We start from the raw sequence: 21,259 nt of genomic DNA, 5'->3' as shown, positions 1-21,259 counted from the left end.
GTATCTTGCAGCACATGGTGAAGTCCGTATGTACATTAACGACGATTTGAGACAAATATAATGTATTTTATACATTGTATTTTAAATATATTTTGGCTTTCCCATTTAGGTCATAACTGAAAAAAAGATTAAATGTGATTGAGACTCCACTGGGAGTGTTGCCTCTTCATGGGCGCTGGCACAGGGTGTCTCGCTGACAGATATCTGTAGAGCTGCGGGCTGAGCGACACCTAACATGTTCACTAGAGGTGCGTTCCATTTCACCGTAAGTGGACTGCGAAGTGGACTTGACAGGGTATTTCGCCATCTTAAGTGAGATTCCAATCCGAAGGGAATGAACATGTTCAGTTCGAAGGGCACTGCAAACGGCATGGGGAATAAGGGAACATCGATACATCACTTCACAGGAAGTGGAGAGCACTGGCATGAAGTTGGTTTGACGTTGGACGTTCGATATTCGCGTATTTAGGGACCGTCTCTCAAGTTACATGCAACACTGGTATAAACGTTTTATAACTTCAATAGCGTTCGAAGACAGTGACTTACAGTCATAAAACCTACTGTACATTGTTCACCCAGGTCTCAGGAATGATGCACACCTTTCAGATTTTTGATATGTATGACAATAAACTGTTAAATCATATGCAAATATTGATATGTATTTCACTACTGTATCGGATCATATACAAAATATGGCAATATTTAAGGACCTCAAAAGTTCAGTATGGTGTACCACAAGGCTCAGTACATACTACCCTTAGGAGATATTATTAGAAAGCATGTCATTAGTTTTCACGGTTATCCTGATGATACTCAGCTCTATATTTCTTCACTACCTGAAACTTACCAATCCACAAAATTAACGGAATGCATAGCTGATTTAAAAAAAGTGGATGACAAGCAAATTCCTACTACTTAATTCTGAAAAAACAGAGATTCTAATTATTGGACAAAAAACTTCCTCACGTAATAACCTAGAATACCGTCTAACACTTGATGGCTGCTCTGTTAAGTCTTCGTCGTCAGTTAGGAACCTGGGTGTGCTCTTTGATACCAATCTTTCATTTGAAAGTCACGTGTCTAGTACGGCTTTTTGTCATCTTAAAAATATATCTAAATTACGTCATATGCTCTCAATTAAAAATGCTTACCAATTAGTTCATGCGTTCATGACATCAAGGCTAGATTATTGTAATGCTCTACTGGGTGGTTGCCCTACACGTTTAATAAATAAACTACAGCTGGTCCAAAATGCAGCCGCTAGAGTTCTTACCAGAACCAGGAAGTATGACCATATTAGCCCGGTTCTGTCAACACTGCATTGGCTCCCTATTAAACATTGTATAAATATTTAAATATTGCTGATTACTTAGAAAGCACTAAATGGTTTAGCTCTGCAGTACTTGAGCGAGCTCTTAACCCATTATAGTCCTTCACGTCTATTGCGATCTCAAAATTCTGCCCAGTTAATAATACCTAGAATATCAAAATCGACTGCTGGCGGTTCGTCCTTTTCCTATTTAGCACCAAAACTTTGGAACAATCTTCCTAACAGTTTGTTAGGAATCTATCAGTTCAAATCTGGACTAAAAACATCTCTTTGGCTTAGCATAAAGAAAACACATTATAGACTTCTATAATTCAATGTTAGGCTGCATAGTTTAGATCAGACGGAACCGGGAACACTTCCCATAAATCCTGATGTACTTGGTACATCATAAGAAGGTAGCATCTACACTAATTAGAAACAGTCCGCATCCAGATTTGATGAAGAATGACGACAACGCTTCCCTAAAGTGCCAGCCTCATCAACACTGTGAAGGCCTCATGGACACCTCAACAAACTCATCTCCATACCGGCGTGATGACTCCGACCCCCAACCAGATGGAACTGGATAAATATTGTGAAAGCTCTGATCCAATCTGACTTCTGACCTATAATGCTGCCTGAATCATAATGTTACGTCCCTGTGCTCTCGCGCATATGTTTTCTTTTGTTTCTCGTTCTCTATACGGTCTATCACATTCTTAGGCTTGCGTCACCACTCGTCCGCTGTTGGCTGAGAGAGATGTCAATCATCATCTACGTCGTGACGTCATCTTTCCTCCTGCAACCTATAAAGTATACCACGCGAGTTTAAAAGGAAGCTGAGAAGAACGCATGTCAGCTTGTTTCTTTCTGTCGCTCTGCTTGTCGTTTTTTTGTGTTTGTTATTTTCTGTTACAGACATTGTCCTGTTGTTTTTTCTTTCGGCCATGACGGCGTGTTTTGAGATTACCACGAGTAATGTGTTCTGCCATGATGGCGTGTTTTGAGATTACCACGAGTAATGTGTTCTGCCATGATGGCGTGTTTTGAGGTTACCAAGAGAAATTCGGACAGGTAATATGTCACGTGACGTACACAAAGCAACACTTAGCAAACTCGATGTATACAAACACCAGGTAAGGAAGTGAACGCCACCCTTGTATGTTTTGTTATTAGTTAGAGCAGTTAGAGAGGGCGCTTTGCGCTGAAGAATTCTGTCTTTTCTTTTTGTTAATAGTTAGTTAAGAGGTTGGGATTAGATAACCGGAGTTTGCCCCTTTAAAGACTTTGTGTCTAAGGGTGCGTAACACATAATCATTCACTGTTTGTTCGTTGGCCAGAGGAGGACTGGCCCCCCGACTGAGTCTGGGTTCTCCCAATGTTTTTTTCTCCATTCTGTCACCTGATGGAATTTTGGTTCTTTGCCACTGTCACCTTTTTCGTCTTGGCCACCATTGGCTTTTGGTTTGCTTAGTTGGGGACATTTAATTTTATATTTCACAATATTATTACAACATTATTTTCCTGTTATCTCTGTAAAGCTGCTTTGAAACAATCTGTATTGTTAAAAGTGCTATATAAATAAAGGTGACTTGACTTGACAAACAAAGAACACAAATAGGGTCACAAATCTGTGTGACTTTTTAGGTGTTTCTGAAAGTGTAATGGCAAAATATTTTTTTTATTAAATTGATCACAATTAAATTGCCTTCCTCCAGAGTGAATGAGCAGGTGATTTTCTAAACCTCGTTACACTCATTTTTTTTCCAGAATGACTTTGCAAATTATGTTTCAAGTTTCTTTGATACATGAAATTCTTTCCTCACTGAAGACATGTAAAAGTAGTAAAAAAAAGTAGTTTAAAAGGCTTCTCTCATGTGAACCTCAAGATTACTTTTTTGTGAGCAACTCTTTCCACAGCAATGACACATAAAAAAGGCTTCTGTCCAATGTGAGTTATTACATGCTTCTTAAGCAGTTTCTTGTCTGAAATTCTGTCCACACAGATGACAAATAAAATGGTTATCTCTTAAAGGGTAACTAAACCCTAAAACAACTTTTTTCAGTTAAGGATCTGTAAGACTGGGGCTTTATTAATGCTGTTCATTGATTCGAGTAAACTTTTTGACATTTGGGTATAAAGTGTTTTAATTCTACAATATATGGTGTAAAAACGTCTGAGTGCTGCCGTCTTCAGGTTGAATGGTGGCTACTGCAGTTAATTTTCCTATTGGATGTTGTCGGACTGCGTAACGTAAGCAGGCACCACCCTACAGAGAGATGCGGTTTGTATCTACCCCCCCGCCCCCCGCCGTCTGCCCACTTTTCCAGCATTGTTCAAATATTGCCAGTGGGTGGAGTCAGACTCTGACCAGGGGTTGAGCTGCCCTTTAAGTGAATCCTCACGTGCTTATTAAGGGTTACTTTTTGTCTGAAACTCTTTCCACACTGATCACAAGTGAAAGGCTTCTCTCCAGTGTGAATTCTCATGTGATACTTAAGATATCCTTTTTGTGAGAAGATCTTCCCACACTGTTTGCATGTGTGAGGGCTCTCTCCAGTGTGAACTCTCATGTGGGAATCAAATGATTTTTTACATGTAAAAATCATTCCACACCGAGGGCATGTAAAATAGTTCTCTCTTGAGTGAATTCTCATGTGGGAATTAAGGGTTACTTTACGTGTAAAACTCTTTCCACACTGATCACACGTGAAAGGCTTCTCTCCTGTATGAATGTTCATGTGACACCTAAAGCTTGGTTCTGCTATGAAACTATTTCCACACAGTTTGCAGGTGTAAGGCTTTTCTCCGGTATGAGTTTTTATGTGGTATTTAAGGGCTCCATTTTGATAGAAACTCTTTCCACAATGTTGGCAGGTGTAAGGCTTCTCTCCAGTGTGAAGTCTCATGTGAACTTTAAGGCTTCCATTTTCAGTGAATTTTTTTCCACAATGTTGGCAGGTGTAAGGCTTTTCTCCATTGTGAACTCTCATGTGGACTTTAAGGTTTTCATGGTGACTGAAACTCTTGCCACACTGAAAGCAAGTGAAAAAACTTCTAGTTCCTTTTTTTGGAATGTTTTTGTGAGAGGAAGTATTTTCAGTCTGTGAGCCACTAAGATATTCTCCAGTTATCAAATCATGATCTTTCGTTTCATTCAGTACTTCACTCTCCTCTTTCAGTGTCATCAGATCTACGGCAGAAAAAGATAAATACAAGTTAAGTCATGTTTAAATGGCACAAAGCCAGAGACAAACACATTTAGACATTTAAAGCATCAAAACCAACAAAATGTATGCTATATACCAAAAGGTAATGCATCTAGTTAACAAAACACCAAACAAATTTTCTCATTCAATTGCCTGCTGGTGCTATGGAAGCTTGTTTACGCCACTAAATGAAAAATAGAAAAGGTAATTGCGAATTTCTCACAATTCTGTAATGAGTTAGCTCAAAGGGGAAATATTAATAATAACTCAACTTGTTATGATTAATTATTAATATTTGGGTCAATTAATTGGATTAACTTGCTGTAGCTAAATTAATATTACAATCAATTAATCAGTTCGTCCAACGAACTCTTGATTATTCATTTATTCTAAGAAAAGGGTATCTTTCATGGCCACAGAAAAATAATTCTTTCTTAGCATGTACAGCGCTTAGAGCATGTAACCAGATCAAGATTGTTGCAAGCAGAGAATCAGAACCAAATAAATATTGTGCACAAGTTTTATTAACAAAATCACGAACACATAACTAACATACAAACAATTAGACATACATGGGTAGATGGTAAATGACAGAATGAAATCGGAAATGAAATGAAGCTACGAAAAAGATTTAGAAGTATTAAATGTATACTTGAATGGCCTTTGCAGTGAAACAGTTCGTGTGAAGTTCCTGAAGAAGGATTTTTGATGGTCCCATGAGTCTCAATCGATTTCTTCAGCGTTGACTGAAGAAATGGTGATGGACTTGCGTGGTTCATTGTTTGCACATGACCTCATGCTATGGCACGAAATGCGATTTGTTTTTTCTACGGCTCTACCACAAACCACCCACAACCGGTTTTAAAGGAGGCAGCTCGTCGTGTGTTATTTGGAGCGCAAGCTGGAAACAGGTAATTTTTCAATCTATTTGCATCTGTGTTATTAGAGTATTAGGTAGATATTTTATGTCGGTTGATATTGATGTATTTTATTACAAAAAATATTTTATTACAAAAAATATTTGTATAATGGAGCCTTCTGAATTTAAATGTGACGTTAGCGCGAGGCCTTGAGGGATGCGGATAGTCGTCATGCGGTTTATCGTACATGTAGCGGTTTATCGTACATGTAACGTTAGTAAAGTATTAAAAGACGATATTTATCCACTGCTTATGTTAAGTGTCTTAAACCAGTACCCAGATATTTATATATTTAGTGCAGTTCAGGTACGTTTTTCAAGTTTATGAGAATAAAATCTACACGTTTGACTTTAGTCAAATTAGCTGCGTGAGACACGACGGGTATTCAGAGACCCGGCTAAATGTATTAAACAAACCACAGGCGACTAATTTACACAAATGGTATTTAAAAAGGGTGATAATCCACCTCAAAAAAGTCACCAGATCTCAACCCAATAGAGCATCTTTGGGATGTGGTGGAACGGGAGCTCCGTGCCCTGGATGTTCATCCCACAAATCTCCATCAACTGCAAGATGATATCCTATCAATATGGGCCAACATTTCTTAAGAATGCTTTCAGCACCTTGTTGAATCAATGCCACGTAGAATTAAGGCAGTTTTGAAGGTGAAAGGGGGTCAAACAGTATTAGTATGGTGTTCCTAATTATCCTTTAGGTGAGAGTGTGTATATATATATATATATATATATATATATATATATATATACATATACACACACACACATTGTCTTTCGCACTTTTTTTCATGAATTCAAGTAGAATATACTGTCATATTTCCTATATCCATGTTGTGTTCTGCCTTTACTAATATTCTGTAAGCTTCAGAATGCAGAAAATCCCATAGCTATTAATTACTACGTGTTTGCTATACTGTAGAAAGATATGGCACCTTTTGCAAACGTTTCTTACCCCCAGTAAATGAATTGTATACTGTATTCCATTTCTGTTGTCTTTTCTGAGTTAAACTGAAGAAAGAGAAAATTCTTACATTGTATTAAACTGACCAAATCGATTTCATCCAATGTGTTATATACATATAGACTAAACAAGAAGCATTACATTTAGGATAACTTAAATAATTAAAGTAAACTGAAAACCATTGATTCAAGTGAACTTGAACCATTAATTCAAGCTGAACTAAAACCATTAATTCAAGTCAATCTAAAACCATTAATTCAAGTCAAACTAAAACCATTCATTCAAGTTAAACCAAAACCATTCATTCAAGTTAAACTAAAATCATTCTTTGAAGTTTAAAATCATTGGTTGTAGTTGTAGCTTTCACTTCTAGGAACTAGCCACCAGGGTGGTTCCCCGAGATCTAATGGTTCCCCTAAGGACGTTTTCTGGTTGCATTCGCACCGCCAGTAGGAATTTTGAAGTGACAGAAGCCGTGCTTCTTGTTGTGACTTTTATTTGGATGGTGCGCTTGAACTTTATTTTGACGGCGCTGAGAACGCCAGAGCCTGAGCACATAGTGCTTGCATTCTCTGTGTTCAGTAATATACAATCTGTCTAACAGTCCTGTCTAATACGTTATTAGATAGAACTTACATAGAAAGTAGACAGTAACGGAAAGTTATTAGCGTATGCCGTGTGGTTGATGTCCAGTGTTGCTAGCTGAGCAGAAATACATGATCATGTTTCGCTTGGTCCTCTCAAAGTTGTGTTGGATTTTCTCCTCAGCGTAAAGGTTAAGAGGCGCATCTATCACTGTTTTCCATGATCGTAGAGTTAGTTTCTGGAGTAAATATACAGTATAGGCTATAATCTGTTAGTTTACATAGCTTTTTAAAAAATGTTTCGCGTGCGTTTCGGCCAATCAGCATACACTAACATCACGGATAGTTAGGGCTGCATAATATATCGAAATATCGCAAATTTATATTTAGTTTTCAGAAGTTTTAGGGATGTTTTCTAGTCACAAAAAGAATGTGAAACACTCATGTAGGTTATAGAATTTTAAATATATTTTAAATTTAAGTTTATTTTACACACTTTAAGCATTATCATATTGCATTTTTTTCAAGTGAACGCTGTATTACTCATTTGTTTGGCGTAAAATAAGTGATTCCTTTAAAATTCCCAATAAATTAATTAATAATTCCCTTTGAGCTAAATTGACCCATTTTCCTTACAATAACCAATCACATTACAGCCTTGACGTCATTGAATTTCGTTCAGATTTCAAATCAATTACTGTTTGCAGACACCATCGAAATAAATGAAAAGTGCTGTAAAATAAATCATACCGCATGCAATTTTTTCAGTGTAAACTAAAAATAGATTTATATTTATTTATTCATGATTTAACGATTTATATTTGATAGAAATTTTACAATTATTCCAGGAGAAACCTTTTAAAAAATGTCCATTAATATATTTTCTGAATAAAAACGTGTAATATCGTTTAAAAAAGGACATTCTATTAAAATATATTTTACATATAAATGCTTACACAAATCACAAACCGGTTTCTCTTCACCTTTCAATAAATATGAATGAGTGAGTCTTGAATGTTCATTTCGACATCTCGTATATACAACCTGGTCATATCTATTTTCAATTAATAACAATTAACTCCTTGCTTTAGTACTGGATTAACGACATTTAGTTTGTTATTTACACATTTGTTTCATTCCATTTGCCATTTATTGTAAATGGACAGATTTCAATATGGATGTAACGTCAGTTGCTGGTATTTTACATTGTCATTTCCAACTGAAGTCCTTCTTTTGCTGCTTTCTTTATCTGCTTATTCATTGCCAGCCAATCCAATATGGCCTGGTCTCCAACAACAACAACAACAACAACAACAACAACAAACAACAGTATTAAAATCTTGTTTCTTTAAAGAGTCCCCTTTTCTATTATGCTGATAATTAGAGGATGTTCAGTTTTCAAAGACTCAAGTGCTTGTAGGCAGGATTTAGAATCTGTGCAAATTAAAAAAGGGCATTGTTCCTTTTATATTTGTTCTAGAGCCAGAAGTAATATACAAGCTTCGGCTGTGAAAATTGAACTTTGTCCAGAGATGCACTTTCAAAACGTTTTGGACCAATCACGGCGGCAGAAACATGACTGTCTGACTTTGATCCGTCTCTGTATACTGGTACATGAGATGATAAGCTGCATCTTATAACCAGAAAATCCTCCTGATAAACATTTATCTTTTATTACTGGTTTATCTTTATATATATATATATATACACACACTGAGCCAGGTTCATGATGATGGTTGTTTTAATATTCCAGGGCGGTATAGGGCACAGATGCATCAATGTTAAGATATCCAGATTAATGCCCATATTCTCCAGGTGAGATTTTATGCAAATTCCAAAAGGGCTGATGTACCTGCGTCTGGCATCATACAGATATGAATGTTGAGGATAAAATAATAAAAAATATGCTGGCTAATATTTCATTAGCGTTTAGCTTAACTGCATAGTTGAGGGCCAAATTCAGCCGTCTGTTATACTGTATAGTGATGGTTCTCTTGCTGCTTAATACAAGCTCTGATTTGGAGAGGTCCTAAATTCTCATAAGACAAATCTCCATCCTGTATGATGTACTGTGTCCAGTATTTTGATGCATGACTTACTGGCAGATCCATACACTATACTCCCACAGTCCATTTATGAATGAATAACTGTCCTATAAAGTCTCAAGAGTACTTCACAATCTGCACCCCATTTAATCCTTGCTAGCACTTTTACAATATCCATTGCTTTAAAACATTATTTCACAGCATTTTAATATGAGGAATAAAGAACAATTTGTTATTAAATTTAAGTCCTAGGAATTTTGTCTCTTATCTCTTTTATAGGTTCTCTTTCCAAAAAAAGAGCTCTGGATCTAAGTGCATAAACCGCAAAAGACAAAAATGCATACATACTGTTTTTGATATAGAAAATGTAAAGCCGTTTTGTACTGACCAGTCCGACATTATACATATTTGTCATTGTCTCTCAATTAAGTTAATATTTTTGCCTTTATATGTAGATAATGTGTGAATTTGTTATAAACTACAAAATATATTAGACATAACACTTACAATACCATTAATTTTAATACAAAAAAAGAGTTACTGAAAGTATATTTTCTTGAGGCACTTTTCTTTCAAAGAAAACAAAAAAGTGAAGTAATATGCTCTACAAAATGCAAATAACAAGACGGCAGCGATTCTGCAACAGGTTACATTTGACAGCTACTGAGTTAGAAAATAGAGTAAATGAAGTAACCTAAGGTGATTGCTCCGATTAACATGTAACATGAGTGAGCGAGTTTGCAAATCATTTGTACACACATGGTCACTCTTACTCAGCTTGGCTGCAGTGTGACTTTTGTCGCTACGTGGCCTTTCTGTGTGGAGTTTGCATGATTAATCGGGCTGACTTCGATTAATAGGAAGGCGATGTGGAACACGTGACGCTGCCTCGGGTACCAAAACCTAGTAATGAGCCCAGCGGCTAAATTATTATAGTAGCCTGCGATGTGTAGATAAGCTCTGACATTTACAATTCTGTTTCTGTACTGGAGAATTTCTGTCCCTCTGAGGCTGTGTGTGAGACTGGAGCAACTCACCCTCTGCAGCCGCGCATTGTTCCCACACAGCTTCAGCCAGGCCCGGTTCTACTCTCAAACTTAAGTAAGAGCACCCTCAGCTGATAATGTAATAATATATTGGCAAAACATATTTGGAAAACGCTCCCGTACATTTGTGTTTTTCGGTCTGGAGAACATCAAATGAATCTATTTTCAATGTGTTTTTGCAGTGGTGAGCAATGTAGCCAGAGATGGATGTTGATTTCTTGAACGCAATGGCTAATCAGAGGTGTTTAATTTAGTCAGAGTCTCACCGCTCAAAACGCAGGGGTTTTTATTCAGTGCTGCTGAGTTATGCAGGCTCTCGAAAGATCTTATTAACAAACAAAGCAAGTAAGAGATTTATTGCATTGTTGGCAGCTTCACTGATCATAACGAAACTTTGTGAGATCGCGATGAACTGACAAAGCGACAGCGTTTTAGTAATTGTAAAGTGAGCGGTCTTGGCTCGCTTTTGAGGCTTCAGCCTGTATAGTCCATTGAATAAAACTATAGTTTTTCATGCTGATAAGAGGACCGACCGCAAAATTTGTGCACTTAAACTTTATTTCTGTGGTTGTGTTATTCAATAAATCACTTGTATCATTTCTTATTACTTCACTTTTATGTTTAATGAGATAAATGGGGGGGGGGGGGGGGTTTACCGATTTATGAGTATGAAACTAACCTGTTTGTTCCTCAGTATCTTCTTGTTTCACTCTGAATGTTTCTTCAATCTTCACGTCTTCACTCTCCTCTTTAATAAACGCCATCTTTATAATAGTGTCACATGGATCTCAGTCGTTTCACCAGGAGTTTTTCTGTGTGTTTGGACACTGTCCTGTTTAAGATGACAAAAACAGAAAGAAATACAAATCCAAACTAATTCACTGGGTGCGTCTCAATCAGCTCTTTAGTTTAATAGTCAGTGCACTGGGAAGTGGGTCAGTACAATATTTCATTATTTTCAATTTCATGATGGCTTTAATGCCCTTACTTGATGCCACTTTTTTTATGCCCGATAACAATACTGCAACCTTGAGTATCTGCCGGCATCGATACCACCTTTTCGCGACCTTACATAAACCTCACTCCTGACCAAGACGCTATCAATCCATTTCAGATATGTGTTTACATCACGTCAGTAACTAGAGTTGCCATTTTTTTTCCCAGTAGTCTGATTTTCCTATGTGGAGTAGCGTATCAGATTAATGAGAGTATAAATCCTTTAGTTTAAACATGCTCATGTGAATAGCTTTTGTATACAGTAGTTCTGTTTTGTTGGTTCTGATAATTCACTGGAATTTTTCCTCACTGGAATTCCTACGCAACTTGCAATATTCTAAAACAACAATTCGGAGGCAATTTATACTACATTAAGGGATTTCTATGAGTTTGTCGTGTATACTAAAGTCTGACAATCATCATTAGAGCGTCACCCTCAGGCTGAATAACGGAAGGACTTTATAATTTTGCCAAGTATGTCTGATGTGTTAACTTAATATAAAACTTACAAAATGTTCATCGTAAACTAGCGCTAAGACCCAAAATCGGCCCTACCTAAATTTACGGCCAGGAGCCTCTACTGCCTAGCAATACTGAGTATCCAGATTGTATAAACAAAGATACCTGCTCCTGAATCTTTCTGTGTGCCTGCAAACTGCACTTGATGTGCGAGCTACTGTCTGAGTGCGTTATGATCAGCACATTAGTTTAGAGCCGCAATTAACAAATGGCGTCAGTTATTTCTTTCCATCTTCTTGAATCGTTTTCAAATGTGTTGCATTTGTAAATGCTTGTGTTATCGACACATGCGAGGAGGCACTTGTTGCTGGGAACTTGTCAGACTCTCTCTTTTTCTGAGCCATGCGCTGTGATGACAGTAAGATTCACAGACAGACTCAGGAGCAGTTTGTTCGAGTTCTCCTCCGTGTTGCTTCCATGCCACTTACTGGACGGAGAAGAGTCACGTGAATACACCGCACACGGTAGTATGTTTTTAAGGGGAAATTACCTTTTCTGTATGCATTTTTGTCCTAGATGACCTACGATTGGGGCTTTCGCACAGCTATGATTAGTTATTTTTACCCTTGTATGACTTAAGTATTCTACACAACTGGTAGGTGTTTCTGTAAGGATTGTTACCTGAACCCTTAAAATTAGCCCACCAAATGTAGTCAATTTGATTAAAACATGATAATTAGGTCATATTTTTACTTGAGTTAAACCAGTTAAATTACGTTACCACATTAAGCACATTTTTATGGTAACATTTTTTTTCAGTGTACATGTTTTGCTGAGCAAAATAAAATCTATTATTTCTAAATCTATTAAATGTACTATTTCACACACTATTCCTACAAAATAAATAGTAAATCGTACTGGAAGTAAGTTAGTGTGGCGTTTTGAACACAGTCTATGTGTTTGTCTATGTTTTTCACAGCTGTGTCATCAGCGATTCGAAACAGTCAATTACCTTTAGTTAAACAATCTCCTTTTCTCACATTACTTCTCGCCAGAGCCTGGATTCGTGTTTATGATTCACGATATAGAGAACGAAACAAGACGCACCATTTCTGGTACTTAAGATACTCACAAAAATAAAACATCCCTTAATGTTAGATAAAGCACTAAAACATTACATTCAATACTAATGAATTATTTTACATTGATAAGATATAAAACAGTTTGCATTGACTTAAACCTCTAAAATGCTTAAAACACAAACCTTTTTCTGTCAACAGATGCAGGAGCGCGGCGCATCCATATGACGTCATACCACCTGATCAAAATAAAAGTCCTTCTTCTTCTTCTTCTTTCGTTTTTTGGCGCGTTGCATTCTTAGTGCATATCGCCACCTACCTTTGCTGTTTATGAAGGACTAAAAATGACAAAAGGAAAAATAAATAAATGAATAAATAAAAGTAGAAATAAATAAATAAATGCAGAAACATAGTGAAAGTAAATACATTTTGGTAATATAAATGGCTATTTCTGTATTTTTACATGTATTTATTTATTTATTTATTTATGCATTTATATATTTATTTATTCATGCATTTATACATTTATTTATATATTTATGTATTTATTTCTGTATTTATATATTTATTTATTTATACATTTATTTATTTCCGTATTTCCACATTTCTACATTTATTTATTTCTGTATTTCCACATTTCCACATTTCCACATTTATTTTCCCCTGTGCCTGTATGCTAATTGAGTGGGGGGTGCCAACATCAGTCTGAAGTCTGCCAACATCAGCTAACATTGGTTAGCAGGGGGCCGCATCGCTAACTAGACAGAAGCAAACGATCCATTTATCCATCTCTGGACGCAGGCTACCTATGAATGCTGCGGCTAGTGTGTAATACAATGAATTATATGACTGAAATATATTTCTGAAAAGATTTAAGGCGAGAAATAGACAATCCACCAACAGAATCTTGATTCATATTTGATCAGCATTGCCTAGTTTTACAGTTTGTTGTGAGCCTGATGCTTTTCTTTGGACGGGTCCATCATGCACTGCGCAGTCGGATCTCAGATTGACATCTTCTTAATCTATGGTGACATCAATCAGCGGATCCCGTGTGTCTCTAGAACTTTATGCATGTCGGGTCTCCAGCTGGAGAGACGAAATGGCTTCAAGTGGGAGGCCGCTGGCGGACCTGTTGCGCGATGTGGCTGACCAGCTCGAAAGCACAACCTTTTAAAGTTGGCGATAAATTCACAGATTCGAACTTCCCGGGTCAATAACTCGTCAGCTAAACGCTGCTACTACACAAATTACGCTTTTTAAAATCGTAGTAACGTAGACAAGCAGCTACAACCTAATTTTCCTCGAAACGAACTTTCCTTCGCAATGGATAAAATACATTGATCTCTATATGCGCAGGCAGCTGAGAGAGACAGATCCGAAAAGTGCGAAGTGCAAACCCCGAGAAGCGTTACTACGAAAACTGTCAATAACTTCACTGTAATACACTGCATTGTGGCCAAATTCAGTTCACACATAACGGCTGTCCTGATGGTTAGCCTATACTACAACACTTATTTTGGTATAAAAGTCTTTTTGCATACTTTTTATGATTTTTATCTATGGAAAATATTCAATAACTTCACTGTAATACACTGCATTGTTGCCAAATTCAGCTAACACATAACTGCTGTCCTGTTGGTTATACTGGTTATACTATACTGTTGGTATATACAATTGTAAATTTATAATTTTGATGAATTTTATTATGAAAAATATTCAATAACTTCACTGTAATTCACTGTATTGTTGCCAAACAATTATTTTGTGGGAAAAATATATTTAAAATATTTTTCCCACAAAATAAGTGTTTTAGTATAACCAACAGGACAACAGTTATGTGTTAACTGCATTTGGCAACAATGCAGTGTATTACTAGCCTGGGTTTCCCCAAGCTGCCTTGCCGCAGCACGATTTTATTCACGCTGCTATGCAGTCTGGATTCCATGGTCCAGATTTTCGCCTCGTCTAGGGAATCAATCACAGAACAGGGAGGGAGCAGCAAGACGATGACGACGTCTATGCGACACTCCAAAGAAGTTTGTTTATACCTATGGATCCAACATGTCAGCAGACGCAAAGTTACCTTTCGATGCAACTTTACGGCCGTTTCACACCGCAAGCGTGAGCGGCACTTGAGCAGCGCATCAGCGTAACTACATCGTCACTGCAGCTGCAGAGGCGCGAGAGTATTCAAACTGGAAGCGTTTGTACAGTGTCACAGCAGCGGCTCCAAAGCTACATATATAAGCGAGCAATTCTTTACAAAGACGACTATACATTTGTTTTTAGAAGTTGGTCATTTATAACATTGATAGTCTTTAAAGTTTGTTATGGGGAGGTGTACAACATTCGCATTTAAATAATACACAACTTTCACCCAAACTGAATAATTAAAAACCTGTTTTTACCTATAAATATTTTTGAGTCTTGATTTTCTTTTATTTGCCTACTCAAGTTCAAGTTAAAACTCACTAGACATGCTTATTCTGTGCATTTTGGGCACTTTTTGTGTGAAATATTTATTTTTGTCCATCAAAAGTGTGCTTTCACTTTAATTTAGCGTGAGCAGTGCAGCAAAAACCGCTTCACTGCTGCTCACGATCTGCTCCTGCTCCCGGTGTGAATGCACTCATTGATTAACATGCAGCCGAAAAAAAAACGCGCCGCTTATGCATGCGGTGTGAAACGGCTGTTAGATACACGCCATTGTGTACACATAAATCTCTGACCCATCGTCTTCTTCCTCGTCTAATTTCTGTCGCTCTACATATGTCATCTGGTATAATTGAAACGATTGGCTATGAGCTAAATACAGGCGCATTTGATAGACATTCTTAGCGCCCATGAACGGCTCTGGGCATTCGTAAACCACGCCTCAAATACGAGAAAATGAACATGTGGTTCCCAGACCCAAGTCTCAATGAGACTTGGGTCTGACGTTAGCCAGGCTAATGTATTACAGTGAAGTTATTGAATATTTTCCATAGATAAAAATCATAAAAAGTATGCAAAAAGACTTTTATACCAAAATAAGTGTTGAAATATAACCATCAGGACAGCCGTTATAGGCCGTGAGACAGAGGGTTGATTGATACCATTTTGAGGGATTAGACCGCATGGTGATTTTTGTGTAGGTATATGACCCTGTATTTGAAAAATGTGTGATTGCATTAGATTTAAGGTAGTTTTTGGTTACGGAGGACGATTTTCAAACATATGTCAAGAAAAAGGATAAATGAAATTTAACTTGGTGGTATTTTATGATAATGTCTGTCTAATGCCAGAGATTTGCCACATTTTTGCTTTATTAATGAGGTATTGAGGAAACAGAGTTAAAGATTTCCAACCCAACATATATGCCTTTGAGAACAAGTAAGCGGTAGGGTCCGTGCATACTATATTACGTCATAGCTTTGTGAGAATATTAACTGTTTAGTCTGGTATTGAGAAGGTTTTGGAACATGAGCAAAATAATTTATTTACAACAAATTGAACAGGAATTAAATAAACTATACCTTTTACACAAAGAATGCAATAAATGCTACTTAACCTCTTACCAAAAGATGCATTGTTTTAACCCACTGTACTACTTTACTCTTTGATTTGTGGCATAGTACACATTATACATTTGTCATATCTAGTAAGAATGACTTCATCCACTTCATCACTATTGTCATTATGACTTTCATCAGTGTCTGAAACACATGCTTGATTCTCACAATCTGGCTGCCTACACATATCCGTGCACTTGAGTCCATTTGCAACACAGACACATTTAGTAGTGGACACACAGTGCTTTGGACCGTTGCAGGCCAATAAATCTAATAGAGCTTCAGGTGCTGGTTGGCCATCCATCCACTGAACTACCAGCTGGTCAACTCCTCCCACAGACTCGATCTTCCATCCATGACCAACAGGGCTAGGTGCTTTTGGGTCCCTTTCCAAGCATCTCCTCCATAATGCAGCCTGGTAGTTAGCTCTTTGGGCATGCTTCACTAAGCAGTCTCGGCATGGTGGAAGCTGATGGCTTTCTATCTCACCCCTCTTAGCGCAAAAGAGACGGTATCTCAGGTCATTGACTTTTGTCATTGCTGCTTTTGGTGAGTAGATTTGGCATGTGAAAGTTTCCAGTTTGTCCATTAATTCAGATGGGAGGTCCCAGTTCTGGCCAAGCTCATGGAATATGTTTTGGACACTCTTGTCTGTGATCAGGTACTTTAAAGCACTAGCTTTACCTCTCCCAGCAAAGGCACTGACAGTGTCGCATCATATGCATGCATTCCAATAAGAGCTTTGCAGACTTCTGTACCAACTGAGGTTGCCACTCTCCTGATGTCAATCAGCTTTATCCTTGCACTTGCTCCACATTTTTGGTACAAAGGTGCCCCAAATTTGTCATGGAAAGCAAGGCACATGATGAAAACATCTGTGTCCTCTGTGCAGATAACAACAGCTTTATACCCCTCTTCAACTGCATGGGCAGCATGGAGAAGAAGGCGACCATCAGCTTCTTCTTGTTGACACTGAAGAGTTGGGAATAACTCACTGCCCTGAGCTGTGATTTTAAAGCACTCACCACCGACAGTTGCAAAAAGAGTTTTATGTTTGAGTAGTTCCCTGTGTTTGGACTTGCTCCACTCCTTCACTAAGAATGAAATTAGGTTAGTTTTGTTACTGACTTGTGCCAGAAAACGCCTCCACTGTCTCACTAGCTGTGTATCAGTGATACTCATCAAATGTTGTCCTGTCTCTTCACCTCTCAGCGATCTCTCACTATTCTTGATGGAGTTCTCTTTGTATGTATCAAAAACAACATCTATTCTGCTGCTCTGTCTGACCTCACTCAGTGCCATGGAAAAGACTGTCTTGGCAACATCTCCAAAGGTGGCTTCATCACCTTTGACTCTTTGTACCAAGTTCATGCCATCTATCACTGTAGCGGATGCTAGATTGGTGAAGACATGGGCCTTAATGGATGCTGGAATGACTGCCTTTTGGTTATGTCCTGCTGCTAGTTTTTGCAGACACAAGGCAGTATCATTTTCTTCAAGTAGTGAGTATGATACTCCGTGACCAAGGTTGTTCAAGAGGTGGATAACCTCTGTGTTTCCAGTTAATGTTTTAACAGCACTAGAAAGCAACACATGCTTTGGGGATTTCTTCTGTCCACCAGTGACTGCATATATGATGTCCTGGCTAAAAGACTGCACAAGTGTAGCAGTCTTTTGTGACTGAGTTTTTGTGTCTGGGTCTCCTGTTAGAAGACCAACAAAGGAACCTATCCAGGTGACTTGGTATGGAAATGAACCCACAGTTTGCAATGTCAGATGGATGAATTGGCCATGGTGTAGGTGCTGCCTCTTCTCTAATGGCTGATCTAATGTGTGATGATGCCTGGTCTATTATCTTGTTTATATGTGATGACTTACTTTTCCATACACTGAGTTCTTTTCACATAATCTGGTTTTCTATAATGACACTCTGCAAAGATACACCCTCAGGAACCATCAGTAACTTGCCTTTATCATCTGAGAATATGAGAACTGAGTCTTGGAACTCAGTTTCCAAACTACGGCGAAGGTGTTTCTTTGTGGACTCTTTCAGAGTAACACCTTCAGATTGCACAAATGACTCTAATTTTGTAGTGAGGAAAGTGAATGGAACAATCCTGTTGTTAGGAATAATGTCACTTCTGATGAAATGAAAAAGGTTAGCAAAGGCCTCCTTTTCAACTTTTTGGTACATCTCATCTGATTCATTGACACTCCGTTGCATATACCCTGGTCTTATATACTCTTTGTAGCATGAAGCATGATAATGGGCTTGTGCAGCAACTATGTCTCTACTTGTCACTGCCAATATTTTTTCATCTCTTTTCTGCATTGCACATTCTCTCAACCTTTGGTCTGCTCTCATTTCCACTGCCTTGACAAGTTTTTCAAGGCTTTTGGAGACCTTCAGAAATTTGTTCTTGTTACAAAAGATGCATATTGGCTCATACACCCTTGATTCTGTTGATGATCTCACTGGTCTTTTGCTCAGAGTAGAACTAGTTTGTGAGTCATCATTAGCACAGCTGGTGCATGCCTTCTGTTTCAGAATATCTAAATGTCTTTTCATTGTAAACAAGCTCCTGCATTTTCAATGATAGTAGATTTTTCGAATCTCTTTCTCACCAAGGGACTGTGCAACTTCTAGGACTGCTGTATGATTCGTCACTTATGCAGCTTCAAGTAAAGATAACCAAGATTCATAAGTCTGAGGACATACTAAATGAGTTACAGAGCCTGAGGAAGCATGGTGTATGATACACTAGTCTTCTGGCATTCCCTTCTTCTTTTCCATGTTGAAGTGGATAGCACCACCACTAAGCCTGAAACAGCTTAAAACATTTGAGTATCACACCTCCAGAAAAGTACTTGACCAAAATTCTCAAGTAGAATTCCGTGAAAAAGTCCAAATCAGAAAAAGCATGGGATCAAAACATAAAACAAAACAGCCATATCACCATAAACTGTTGTTCAATAGAACGATTTTTTAAACGATTTTCAACTCAAAGTTTCTCAGCGACAAAGAGGCCTAGAAAGGTGGTTGACACATAATTTTAAAGCCCCGACACTGCCTCTTCCAATGCAAAAAACCCTAAGTCTCTATCACCTCTGGTTCCAGAAAAATACAACCATTCACCTAATTGATCTGGTAGAGCTCTTTTTTTTAAGAATACACAGCTAATTATAATGATGGACAGGTGATTACCTACTCAATTTCTGAAAAGCCCCTGAATTTTGGTTCTGTTATTGATGGTCTTCAAGATCCTACACTCTGCAAAAGAAGAGAACAACCGTTTGGATTATAGAAGCATTTTTCTCTCTTTTAGTCACTGAACACCTTACCTTGAGGTAGGATGATATAAGTGTTGATTTCTAATGAAAGCTACCATGGATCGGATGCTATGACACATTTTCCAACACTAGAGTTGTGTACCTTCATGAAAATCAAAAAGAAATTGAATCCCTCAAAATGGTACCGGTAGCCCAAATTTGGGGTCCCGTCTCATGGCCTATTATGTGTGAACTGAATATGGCAACAATGCAGTGTATTACAGTGAAGTTATTGACAGTTTTCGTAGTAACGCTTTTCGGGGTTTGCACTTTGCAGATGGTCCCTTCGGATCTGTCTCTCTCAGCCGCCTGCGCATATAGAGATCAATGTATTTTATCCATTGCGAAGGAAAGCTCGTTTCCAGGAAAATGAGGTTGTAGCTGCTTGTCTACATTACTACGATTAAAAAGAGGCGTAATTTGGGTAGTAGCAGCGTTTAGCTGACGAGTTATTGACCCGGGAAGTTCGAATCTGTGAATTTATCGCCAACTTTAGGGCGATATGGTTGTGCTTTCGAGCTGGTCAGCCACATCGCGCAACAGGTCCGCCAGCGGCCTCCCACTTGAAGCCATTTCGTCTCTCCAGCTGGAGACCCCACATGCATAAAGTTCTAGAGACACACGGGATCCGCTGATTGATCTCACCATAGATTAAGAAGATGTCAATCTGAGATCCGACTGCGCAGTGCATGATGGACCCGTCCAAAGAAAAGCATCAGGCTCACAACAAACTGTAAAACTAGGCAATGCTGATCAAATATCAAATATAGTCAAGATTCTGTTGGTGGATTGTCTATTTCTCGCCTTAAATCTTTTCAGAAATATATTTCAGTCATATAATTCATTGTATTACACACTAGTCGCAGCATTCATAGGTAGCCTGCGTCCAGAGATGGATAGATGGATCGTTTGCTTCTGTCTGATTAGCGATGCGGCCCCCAGCTAACCAATCCTGCTTCAGACTGATGTTGGCACCCCCCATTCAATTAGCATACAGGCGCAGGGGAAAATAAATGTGGAAATACAGAAATAAATAAAATTAGGAATGTGGAAATACAGAGATAAATAAATGTAGAAATGTGGAAATACAGAAATAAATAAATGTATAAATAAATAAATGTATAAATAAATAAACAAATAAATATATAAATACAGAAATACAGAAATAAATACATAAATGTATAAATAAATGTATAAATGCATAAATAAATACATATATAAATGCATAAATAAATAAATACATGTAAAAATACAGAAATAGCCATGTATATTACCAAAATGTATTTACTTTCACTATATTTCTGCATTTATTTATTTATTTCTACTTTTATTTATTCATTTATTTATTTTTCCTTTTGTCATTTTTAGTCCTTCATAGCTGTTGTGCAGTCATGATTTCTTATGATCAGATTTTCCTTATTATTATTATTTCCTTTGCTTCCTTCTCAAATATCCATCCTTATTTAATTATTTTGGTGCTCCATCTCATTCCATCTCCCATAGCCCACCTGGCGCTGCGTGTTCATCTCCTCCAGACTGGACTATAAAATCTGGAATAGTCCAAAGCATCCTTATTCTATATTTAAATAGTTCTTTCACTTAATCCAGTACTATATATTCTATTAGTATTCTATATCCTACTCTATCTTTATTAAAATCATAACCTAACAAATATGGCAAATCTTTATTAACCTTCCCTCTTTCATTTAAATACGATATCAATTCCTTTCTTTCCTCATCATACCTTTT

At 37.6% G+C, this 21,259-nt stretch overlaps 1 protein-coding gene across 2 annotated transcripts; it reads right to left on the bottom strand.

Annotated features, from left to right (window-relative positions):
- Positions 1–643: 643 nt before the first annotated feature.
- On the bottom strand, positions 644–12,883 carry LOC143742501 (uncharacterized). 2 transcript variants are annotated; one of them, XM_077235384.1, is made up of 3 exons: positions 12,812–12,883; positions 10,772–10,924; positions 644–4,503 (listed from the first exon to the last, which is right to left on the bottom strand). In XM_077235384.1, the coding sequence occupies exons 2-3, from the start codon at positions 10,854–10,856 to the stop codon at positions 3,647–3,649; spliced, it is 942 nt and encodes a 313-aa protein (XP_077091499.1). In that variant the 5' UTR covers positions 10,857–10,924; positions 12,812–12,883; the 3' UTR covers positions 644–3,646. The 2 variants fall into 2 exon arrangements, with proteins under 2 accessions (XP_077091499.1, XP_077091498.1); XM_077235383.1 differs by having other exon boundaries at positions 10,772–10,919; positions 12,806–12,861.
- Between the last annotated feature and the right edge of the window lie 8,376 nt (positions 12,884–21,259).

This window comes from Siphateles boraxobius, unplaced genomic scaffold (assembly GCF_051911475.1).
Source record: "Siphateles boraxobius isolate OS27281-9 unplaced genomic scaffold, OSU_SipBor_1 19, whole genome shotgun sequence".
Classification (NCBI taxonomy): Eukaryota; Metazoa; Chordata; class Actinopteri; order Cypriniformes; family Leuciscidae; genus Siphateles; species Siphateles boraxobius.
Note: the sequence above shows the minus strand (reverse complement) of the source record. Positions and strands in the feature narration are given on the sequence as shown.

Bases quoted from the DNA above. Each gene is read 5' to 3' on its own strand.
- LOC143742501 (XM_077235384.1), bottom strand. From the start codon at position 10,856: ATGGCGTTTATTAAAGAGGAGAGTGAAGACGTGAAGATTGAAGAAACA. The intron at 4,504-10,771 runs GTTAGTTTCATA...TTTCTGCCGTAG, and splicing joins AGATACTGAGGAACAAACAG to ATCTGATGACACTGAAAGAG.